Here is an 11,569-nt window from a genome sequence, read left to right as displayed (position 1 = left end):
TTTCTCTTGTCCTAGGCGATGGATGTATCAGTGAAAATTCTGCTATGTGAGATGTCTGAGATTTTACTGCATACATCTCCTTCTAAGATTTTTATGATTTTATGACTTACATTTAAGTCTTTTATCCATTTTGAGTTTATTTTTGTGCATGGTATAAGTTGGTGGTCTAGTTTTATTTTTTTTACATGTACCTGTCCAATTTCCTAAGCACCACTTATTGAAGAGACTATCTGTACTCCATTGTATGCTCTTGACTCCTTCGTCAAATATTAATTGAGCATAATATCTGGGGTCAAATTCTGGGTTCTCTGTTCTGTTCCATTGATCTATATGCTTGTTCTTGTGCCAGTACTAAGCTGTTTTGATTACAATGGCTTTGTAGTATAACCTGATATCTGGTATTGTGATCCCTCCAACATTGTTCTTCTTTTTCAAGATTGCTGTGGCTAGTTAGGGTCTTTTTTGGTTCCATATAAGCTTTTGAAGTTTTGGTTCTAGATCTGTGAAATATGCTGTTGGTATTTTAATAGGGATTGCATAGACTCTATAGATTGCTTTGGGTAGTATGGACATTATAATGATGTTATTTCTTCTAATCCAGGAACGTGATATATTGTTCCACTTGTTTATAACTTCCTCTATCTTTTTTTTTTTGCAATGTCCTATAGTTTTCCAAGTATAGGGTTGTTGTTTTTTTTTATCTCCCTGGTTAAGTTTATTTTTAGGTATCTTAATTTTTTTGTTGCAGTGATAAATAGAATTGGTTTTTTACTTTCTCTTTCTGGGAGTTCATTTTTGGTGTATAAAAATGCCATAGATTTTTATGTAGTTACCTTCATTTTCTCTTATTATGGTTTTCATTTTGAAGTCTATTTTATTAGATATGAGTGTTGCTATCCCAGCTTTTCTTTCATTTCTCTTTGCATGGAAAAATTTTTTTCATTCCTTCATTTTTATCCTGTGTGTGTCTTGTTCTGAAGTGGGTCTCTTGTAGACAGCATACATATGGGTCATTTTTCTTATCCATTCAGCTACCCTATGTATTTTTATTGTAGCATGTAAGCCATTTGCATTTAAGATTATTATTGATAGGTACTTATTTATTGCCATTTTTATTCTTTATGCCCGTGTTCCTCTCTTTCTCTCTTCTTTCTCCTCCTCCTCCTCCTTCTCCTTTTTCAATCCCTTTAGCATTTCTTGCAGTGCTGGTTTGGTGGTAATAAACACTTTTAGTCCCCCCCACCCCCCTTTTCTTGGTCTGAGAAGTTCTTTATTTCACCTTCAATTTTTAATGATAGCCTTGCTGGATGGAGTAAACTTGGATTCAGTCCCTTGCTTTTTATTACTTTGTATAACTTCATGCCATTGTCTTCCAGCCTGAAGTGTTTCTATTGAAAAATCAGCTGACAGTCTAATTGGAGCTCCCTTGTGTATAACTCTCTGTCTCTCTCTCTTGCTGCCTTTAAGATTCTTTCTTTGTCTTTAACATTTGCTATTTTAATTATGATATGTCTAGGTGTGGGTCATTTTAGGTTCATCTTGATTGGGATGCTCTGTGTTTCCTGGACTTCTGTGATTTTTTTTCTCACCAGGTTAAGAAATTTATCTGTCATTATTTCTTCAAATAGAATCTCTATTCCTCGCTCAGATTCTTCTACTTTTGATATCCTTATGACACTGATGTTGTTATATTTTATGTTATGCCAAAGCTCCCCTAAACTCTCCTCCTGCTTTAAAAAAAAATTCTTTTTTCTAATTTCTGCTCTAGTTGGGTATTTTATTCAACCTTCACTTTAATTGACTAATTTGGTCTTCAGCTTCTTCCAATCTAGGGTAGATTCTTTCCAGGGTATTACTTTTTTTGTTGTTTTGTTTCTTGGTGTTTTTTTTGTTTTGTTTTTTTCATGTTTTCTTTTTCCATGGTATTCTTGATTTCAGCTACGTCATTCCTTATTTCAGACGGATTCTTATTCATGGTTTTTACATCTTTTTTCCTCCTGATGTAGTTCTTTCCAGGTTCCTTAAAGTTTTCATTAAGTTGCTTGTAGTTCTTATTAAGTTGTTTGAGCATCCTTATAACCATTACTTTGAACCTTACATCTGATAAATTGTTTGCCTCCATTCCTCCTTTTTTTTTTTTTCACCTGGGGGTCATTTCTTTGTCTCTCTATTTTAGTGGGTCCAGTCATCTGGGGCAATGTGTCAACCATGTTGGACGGCAGGTCTCATCATTGGGGGAGCATTGGGTCATGCGGAGGGGCCAGATGCATAAGGTTGCAGTGGTGGGGTGGTTGTGCCTGTTTTGGGCCTTGGGGCACTGGATCATGGCTACTCCCCACAGCCTCCTCCTGAGGAGGACCCTGTGAATCTTCCAAAATGGCATGCTTTTCAATCCCAAGTGATGACAAGCACCAGCTGAGCAGTGCACAGTGGTGACCAGCTGCTCCCCTCCTAGGAGAGCCCAAACCACCTACCCCTAGTTCCTATATTGAAAGACATATATCCACCATACTCACACTCATGCACACTCTCCCTCACACATGCTCACCCACTCACACTGTCACCCTCACTCTGGTACTGCCTGCTGCCATGTTGAGAACAATGATAGATTGTTTTCTTAACAAGGTATAATCCATAGGTTTGGCTATTTTGAGCTGGGACTCCTCCCTGGCAGATCCTGGATGGACTTGATTTTCTTTTTTCTTCCACCTGATCTAAATCCCTTTCATCTATTAGTTTCTTATTCTTGACAACTTTGACATTTATTCAACCAATATTCACTAATGCCTATGAAGCACCAGACACTGGTGACAAGGTCCTAGGCCCACATTCTAGCTAAGATTTCAACTTATAAGGACAAGGACAACTAAGTATCATGGGAACACATATAGGGGGAAGGTGGAGATGTCACTGAACAGGTGCCTGGAAGAGATGGTCTGAGTCTTGAGAGGTGAGTTAATCAGACAAAGTGGGTGGGTAGAAGCGGGGCAGGGTATTGCTTGAACAGAGGCTATACAGTCCTAGGCACAGGTTAATGGACACCAGTTGAGTGAAGGTGGGGAGAGCTGCTTCCAGTTGAATCCTTGCAGGGGAAGCAGAGGTCCTATGTGTGCTCTTGGTTCTATAAGGAGTATGCTGAATGCTTCTTCCTGAGACTGTGGCCATGGTGACAGCCTGCTATTGATGTGCTTGATGCAATAACTCCTGTGCGCATCTGGACTGGGAGGGAGAATATATGGGTGGTAATCTGGATTCTTCTTCCTAACCAGCTGTGTGTGTTTGGACAAGCCCCTCAATTTTCCTGTCTCAGAAATTAGGGGGTTGGATAAGATGACTTCTATTCCTTTATTCAGCTTTTGATTCTAAATCATCTTCATTATTTTTGCAATCACTTTAGGGCAAATTAGTGCAATGATTATCATCATTTTCAATTAGTTTAACTGAAAAGTTTTTGGTAGCTGGAAAGTGCAATAAATAATAACCTCCTCTTGTTTGCATCACATTCTAGTTTGTTTCCAATCTAGTGGGGCAGCTGCAGAGGTGAGGCACGCAGGCTTTGGTGTGAGGCTGCCTGAGGGGATCTCATCAGCTCTTCCTCCTACCTACTGGCTGTGCAACCTGGGCCAAGTTACTTCACCAACTAGGCCTCCACTTCCCCATTTGTAAAAGTGGATTCAAAATAGAATCCATCTCATAATGTTGTTACAAGTATTAAATGAGATCAATAAACTACTTGGAATTAGTGTTTTTCACATTTAAGTGCTCAATACATGAGAATTGTAGTTTTAAGTAGAAGTTAATCTCATCTCTTCAAGGGACTCCAAATTGGTCCTGAGATGAATAAGGGCAGGCTGGCATTCTGATAACTGGAAGGAAACCTTTATTAAGTAATAGTTCCTACTAGTGCATCCCAAAATGGCTACAGTTAACACTATCCATGCAAGTCTGTGTTTTCTTCCATAGAAAGAGGGCTTTTAATCCTTTGTTTAAAAATCTTCACAATCCCAAAGCCCATCCTAGTGTCACAGGTAACCCATAAGAAGCGCTCTAAGAACCTGCTGGTTGAATGAATGAGTGAATTCACATCTGACCTCTGTCATTCTTGCTGAAATGTGTGGTGTCCTTGCCAGACAGCTCATTTCATTGGCCACAGAACAGCTTTGACCTGCTGGCTCCACGGTCTGCTTATGGATTAATAATAAACTGGGATACATGCTCTTTCACATACAGAGTGGGTGGGAAAGGGATTTTCCGGTAACAACTTTGTTTACCTCTATTCTGCCCACATGTGGAATCACACCCACATAATTTCTCTTCCCAGAAGAGAGAGAAATGAAGAAATTGAGAAGGGCAAGCCTGATGAGGCTTTCTCTCTGCATCATTCCTTTACAGAACTAGCAAGAAAAATGTTTGAGCTCAGTCTAAGAAGTGACCATGGCCTTAGATAACAATCTTATGCAAACGAGTGCACACCAGGTGTGCAGCCAGTTCTATCTCTTGCTTTGATAGGAGCCTGGTTCTCTGGACCCATCAGCTCCAAGTCATTTTGTTCCCAGCTGGCACCTGGCACTACCACTCACCATAGACAAAGGCAGGTCCTAATTCAACCCTTGTCCAGTAAACTAGACAGGCTTCCCAGAGCCCATCAGATAAAAGGGGTGTGGCTGGGCCAGTTGAAGCAAAGGTGACTTTATTTACCACCACCAGCAGGGAGGAGCCATTTAAAGGTCAGTGAGCACCCGGGAATAGAGTGTGGGCCAGGAAATCCATAAGTAAAGATGACTGGACAGAATCTGTGCTAAACTTGGAGAGTAAGCTCAAACCAACCCCCACCTCCACTTCACCCCACTCCTTAGCTTTAGTCCACTGTCATTCTGAAAGACCATTGATACCAGATATTGTGACTTTTCTAGAGAAACTAGAAATGTACTTTTATATATATTTGACATCTCCCTAAATTCTAATAATGGCAACTATTTTTTTAAAGTGTTAAACACTTTTTTAAAGTACATATGTTCTTAGGCCCTCATTTTGTTACCTATGATGCACCTGGGACCATCTGGGTGTGAGGATGTGAGGGTTTATGACCTGCCCCCCCATACTAGGAGTGAGGCTCTGTATCAAGCACATTAATAGCAGGCTGTCTCCATGGCCACAGTCTGGGGAAAGCGTACCCAGCATGTTCCCGATAGAACCAAGAGCACACATAGGACCTCTGCTTCCCCTGCAAGGATTCAACTGGAAGCAGCTCTCCCCACCTTCACTCAATTGGTGTCCATTAACCTGTGCCTGGGACTGTATAGCCTCTCGGCCTTTGCTCAAGCAATACCCTGCCCCCCTTCTACCCACCCACTTTGTCTGATTAACTCACCTCTCAAGACTCAGACCATCTCTCCCAGGCACCTGTCCAGTGATATCTCCCCCTTCCCCCTATATTTGTTCCCATGATATTCAGTTCTTTTCTCTGTCCTTGTCCTTATATCTCTCTTTAGTGTGCCATGGTTTGTTGGGTGAGGGTGCTGACATTGGTCTGGAGGCCAGGAGGCCTATCTTCCCTTGCCAAAGGTTGCTAAATGATCAGAAGCCAGACTCACAGAAGGGGGTTTCTTCCTCCTGGAGCTTGTTTGTTGCAGCATCATGGACTGACCCACCCAAACTTCCTTATCAGGAGCCGGGATGGGCTCTTAATCTGCAGCTGCCAGGGCCTTGTCTAAACTCTCTGGGAGGCACATTATCATCCAGAAACAGCTGACTGAGCACCGGCTCCCAGTGCTCAGCCAGGCTGGCACTGTTTACCAACTGGGGAAGCTGGGAGCAGAATGATTGACTAATGCTCAGTCCTTGACACATAAAGCTACCACCTGCAACTCTGTAGGCAGTTTCTATCCATAGCCCCTGTACCTCAGCTGGCCAGGCGTCACTCTCCACCCCTGCTGAACTTGGTCAGATCTAAAGCAAATAACACATTGCTTGATCACAGAATCCTTCCAAGTAAATTGAGGGACTACTGGTCTGCCAAGAGTCAAGAGCAACCCCAAAATGAACTGCCATTCTGCAGTTTCCCTGGCTTGGAGACAGAGGTGTGTGATGATGTCCCCTTAACCTCCAAACAAGCTTCAATGAATTTCATGCTTTCTACTAAATGAAATATTCTTCATGATTGGGGCCTTTTAGGAAACAAGATAGATGCAGACTTTGTATCAAATAAGAGAACAGCACTCTTGGATGGGCAAAAATCCAACCTTAACAATGGGTCCTTACACCCAAAATGTGGGTCCTTATTTATAAATGAGTGCCTAGAACATTTATATTAGGAGCTACAAATGAACATGGGAACATTCCTTTAAATAACAACTCCTTGACACAAGTGGGTTCCCATAACCAATTCTATTTATGATACAGATGAGCTGGCTTCCTCCATCCCCATATCCTGGCTCATCTGACCTTCCAGCCTATCACACAGAGCCTCTAGGGCCCACCTGCCACCTAGGACACCTATGTCAAACTATGTTTGTTGTTAAGGGTCATGGAGGTGTGAAATGAAGTGTGTGTACGTGTTGAGGGGGAGGGCAATCCTATTGTTCATGAGTCAACATGTTTAAAATTTAGAAACAGCACCTATGGCCATAAAGGTCCAACTGTTCTTGTCCAATAAGACAAGAATGACAGGTAGCAAATGGTAACTCCAGAGAGGACAGGAGAGCCAGTACCAGGAATTTCTAACAATTCTGCCTCAACCTGGGAAGGGACTCAGTGTTCCCTGCTCACCACCCGAGTCTGTGAGAAGGCAGGTTGTGTGTCTTCATCATCTTTAATATTTCCAGTTCCCAGAATTTACTGACAACACATTCTTGCTGAATGGAGGGAGTGAATACAGGATGTATTAAGACGAATCCTCTCACATATAGCATTTTCACAGGGAACTGTTAGACTGTGCATTAGAGGAAGTAAATAAGGAGCTACTTCCTAGAGAAGAGGGAATGCTTGGAAATGCCCTCACCATGCAACTTAGATTTTCCTTTTATCTAGACACATGCTATAGATGTTCTGAGTGCAATTGAAGACACAAAGAAAGGATCTGGATCTGAAAGACACCCAAATTAATGATGTGGGAATTTTACCTTCTCTACACCACACAACTTCATCTGCTACAGTTTTATTAAAGTAACAAAAAAGTGTACATTTGTCCATAAAGCTGTACATTCTTTCATATAAAAACACTATTGTACAATTAGTAACCTTTGTCTTTTCTTTCAGAATAACTTACAAATGCACTACTATTTATTTTTACCTCATAGGAGAGACAGGCCTGCTCAACAGTCCAGCTCTGGGCATTTTGTTTTTAAAGTGAACATCAAAAAGAAGAGAGAAAAGATTAAGCATGAGACCATGAGGGTGCTTCTAAAAAGGTAGGACCTGTTTGCAATATGCAACAACATAATCTTAAGTGATTCACAGCTTTGTTTCAACCCACAGGCCGGAAAATGAGCTCTTGGGTCTGTGGGTCAGAAGCCACCTTTAAAGCAATAAAGACTGGAAGCAGGGTCTGGGAAAACAGCTTGTTTCTGGAGGGTTGAAAAGGAGGCAGAACAAGCAGGAATGGGTTGGGAGAGTGTTTGATAAATAGCACCTCTGAGTCAGAATTGAGTATTTAAGAAACCCAGGAAAGGGAGATGCAGTGGGGAGGGGAGTTTAGTGGTTGGGGAGGAAGGTTCCTTACAAGGGTCAATAGGAGGAGGGTAGCCAGGTTGACCAGATGTTCAAGCTATGTCCTTTTTAAGGCGATTCAGGTTTGGAAAACTCAAGGCCTTCTGAGGACCCCTCACTAATATTACTGAGAAACCAAAGGTAGTTTTCCATTTTTCTCCAACCCAGAACAGTAAATATTGCACAAGTCTACAGACAAATTTGGATTGCACTGAGAGACACAGCAACCTCTCCCAGAGGTGCTCTGAGCACCAGAAAGAAAAAACAATGCCCAAGGTTTGGTTTTTAGTGTCAGCCCTGCAAGAATACCAGTAACCCTACAGAACTTGGGCTTTCCCTGTTCAGCCAAGGGATACCTGCAAGGCTGAGCAGACAGCCACAGTTCCGAGGACAGAGGGAGAGATGGCTCCCTCAGCCCACCAGAGCACCAGGAGGTTCTAAGGGCCAGTTCTCCACACTCCTGGGACTAGGAGGCCATATTGCACAGTGATTGAGAACTCTTGTTCTAGAAAATACGGTAGCTCCATGACCCAACCAGAGGGGAGAGGAGGAGGGAGCATTAGAGAGGAGTGTTGTGCTTCTAAAAACAAGGCAGTAATAAAGGACTTGGAGTTCCCTGTAGCTTTTGAGCCACCTTTCAATGGGATAATGGCAGCAGCATTAGGACTTTCATGTGGTTCCAAAATGAAGGGTTTTGTAAATACCCAGTGGATACTCTTTGGGTCCTAAAATTCCATTGCAAATCACCCCCAAGTTATTCACCACACCTACACACAGAGCAGCATATTGCAAAGCAAAGGTTTCGTGTGGGGGACCCTTCCATCCCAACTCTAGTAACCCCCAAGCCCTGCCTTACTCCCCTGACCCCCACAAAACAAAAAAGCTTATAGATTCTTGGCTGGGAAGCAACATCTACAGGTCCCTGAGGATAGAATTAGAAACAAGTGATGACGTTAAGAAAAACTGCTTGGGACAGAAGGAATCACTCTGTGCCCAGGATGTCATCAGAAAAATAAAAGTAAAGATTAGGCAACATGAGTTAAGTTTAGGCTTAAATGCCCCTGAGGTCAGGAATGCAGGTGTCCTGGTGAAGAGAGTGAGAGGTTTGAATCAGCCTCACTCGCCCCCACCCCCACCAGGGCAGATCCTATCGCTCATTCACAGCTGCTAACCATGCTTGCCCCCTCTCACATCTTCTTGAGATGCAGGCCAAGCTTCTCCACCTCACTTTGGTTGGGCCCACACCTAACCACTCCCCCCTCCCATAGGCAGACACTGGCTCCCAGACTGAAGCACACACAATTCTCTCCAAAGGCACCTGGGGAGGCTGCTTCCAAGCAGCAACCTTTAAGGATTTTTCTTCTTTAAAAACATCTTTAGGTTTTTTTCTCCCCTTTTCTTAAAAAAATAAAATATGTAAATAGCTCTTCATTTAAAATACAGTTCCCCAGGTTGAGGTATGTTGTGGCCTGTTGTCACGATGACTAGAGTGCCGGATGACTACAGTGCCGAGTAGAGGTGGCAGGGCAGCTAACTGGAGACGGCCATCACATAGTTCTTGGAGGGGCTGCTCCTGCCCAGCATCATTTGGTTCTTGCAAGTGAGGAGCCCATAGGAGGTGACCAGCGGGGCCTCCTCATACAGAACGCAGATGGAGCCATCTTCCCCTATTCGGTAGGATACCTCATAGGGATCCACCCACAGGGTGAGCTCTCGGGGCAGCAGCCGGTGAAGCTGGGGCTGGCTAAGTCCAGTCTGGCTGGCCGCCTTGCTGATGATGGGGTCCATCTTGTGGTTGATTCGGATGCAGCGGTAACCAGAGCCCTTGGATGGCTTCTCAGGAAACCAGTGGTGTTTGTAGTGCTCTGTGGAAACAGGACAAAGGGGAGATGACTTGGTTAGAGCAGCTGGACCAGGGGTGCTACAACCGCAAGAGGGGATGAGGGGATAAAGGAGAGGAAGGGACCCAGTGATTTTAGATTAACGAGGTAGTTTGTCATAACTTCCCGTTTCAAACCCAGGAAGACAATCATCACTGTTGGATATACAGCTACTTACTGCACCTCCCATCCTGGGCCCCAGAGGTTCCCTCTAACTCCTTCAAAAGTCAGAGACCCTTAGCAACAGGCTGGCTATGGAGTCAAAAAGGGTTGCTTTAGTGAAACATACGATGATCCTCAGAAGGTGGGGCCTGTGTGGGCACATTTAGAAGTGGCTGTCGCTGCCCAACACCGCTGGCCAAGGGGCTAAAAACAGTTGGGAGGCAGGTCTCTCCACCTGCCAGCAGCTGCTTTTCTCTTGTTCACCTTCCTGTCTCGCGCAGCCCCCTGCCTCGTGCAGCCCCCTGCTCCCCAACACTCACTCCCGGAAAGCACAACTCCTGTTATCTACAAGGCTCTGTTGGCACCACAACAGGTGGCAGATGGCTAAGGGGACGAGAGAATACAAAAGGAGCCGGATTCCAACTCGGAGCGAGTCAACAGCCCGCCTAGGAGCAGCGCCTCTCGCACAGCCGGAAGGACCGGGGCTGGGACTCCAGCTGCGGAGAAGGCTCGAGTGCGCCTTCTTCTCCCCAAAGAGCTCCTCTGGCCGGCGGGATGTGTCAGCGCGGCGTCCTGCAGCTCTCAGAGTCCAGTGAGGGGGACAAACCCGCACTCAGACACGCAGGTACCCCTGTTCCCGGGCGAAAGCCGGGGAGTCAGAATCGCACTCCAGGACTAGAACCTGTGCCCGCCGCTGTCCGCAAGAAGCATCACGGACCGAGACCTGAGCGCAGGGCCCGAAAGGAGACGTGACCCGGGACAATGGGGGCCTGCGAGCCGCCCTGGGCTGGAGGGACCGAGTTTCGGAGCTGCTCGCGTGAGGAGCCCTGACCGTGGAGGGCAGCAGGGACGCCCCAGGCAGAGAGGGGGACCGAGCCCCGCTGTCGGGGTGCGACGGGCCTGGAACCGTTGGCGTGGGCTCACCTGTTAGTGCCTCCTGGAGAGCCCCGCTGAACACCTTCAGTCTCTGCTCGCTCACGCAGCCCCGGGTCCTCAGGAGGCTGGAGAGGAAGCCCACGGCGGCGGCGATCTCCGGGAGCATGTTTGTTCTCTTCCCGCTCCAGCCGGTCTGGCTCATACCGTGCGCGGCTCCGGGGGCGGCAGCGGGGAGCTGGGAGAGGTCTCTGGAGGTCGTGCTGTTCCTCATGATGGGTTCACTCCGCCGCCGCAGGAGCTCTAGCCACCGGGGCTCTACCGCGACAGCGCCTGGGAAGCTCCTTTTATACCCTGCCGAGAGGCGGGGGATCCGGGGGCCTGGCCTATTGGTCGCCGCCAGCGGATGAGGGAGGGGCTGGAGCCCCGCCCCGCCCCGCTGCGCGCCCTAGGAGCTGGCCCCCGCCGCCTCCACTGCGCTGAGGTAATCGCCTTGCTGACGTCAGTGCTGGGAACCTGAGCTCCGCGCGGAGGCCAAGGGAGGCGGAGGAGAAAGGGGAGTCCAGGGGGGGCCGGAGGACAGCGGCGGAGGGGCGCGGACTCAGTTCTCTCCAAGCTGGGAATGCCCCGACCTTTCCTCTCCGCCCACCTTCCACACTTAGGTTAAGGCGACCTCCTCCAAGAAGCCTTCGCTGATACCATCTTTCGCAAGCGGTCCCCTTTTCTATCCCACACTTTCCGACGACACACTGTCAGGATCGCTCACCCGGACTCTTTGTCACCATTTTACCGCTTTGCCATGTTACTTAACTAGTGGAAATGGCTTCTCTTGGCTCTTCGGAAATGGGGACTGCCTTCTTTGACTCCCACAATAATCTCCCTTCCCTCAACAAGTTCTGCGGCTCCACAGCGATGCCTTGACTCTAGCCTGGAAATATCTGAGTCTC

The 11,569-nt window shown here is 46.2% G+C and overlaps 1 protein-coding gene across 1 annotated transcript; it reads right to left on the bottom strand.

Annotated features, from left to right (window-relative positions):
* Positions 1-5,389: 5,389 nt before the first annotated feature.
* On the bottom strand, positions 5,390-10,930 carry BTG2 (BTG anti-proliferation factor 2). The gene is made up of 2 exons (XM_036273115.1): positions 10,674-10,930; positions 5,390-9,572 (listed from the first exon to the last, which is right to left on the bottom strand). The coding sequence occupies exons 1-2, from the start codon at positions 10,894-10,896 to the stop codon at positions 9,238-9,240; spliced, it is 558 nt and encodes a 185-aa protein (XP_036129008.1). The 5' UTR covers positions 10,897-10,930; the 3' UTR covers positions 5,390-9,237.
* Positions 10,931-11,569: the final 639 nt, after the last annotated feature.

Source organism: Molossus molossus, unplaced genomic scaffold (assembly GCF_014108415.1).
Source record: "Molossus molossus isolate mMolMol1 unplaced genomic scaffold, mMolMol1.p scaffold_m16_p_20, whole genome shotgun sequence".
NCBI classification, from domain to species: Eukaryota; Metazoa; Chordata; class Mammalia; order Chiroptera; family Molossidae; genus Molossus; species Molossus molossus.
This window is presented reverse-complemented; position numbering and strand designations above follow the sequence as displayed.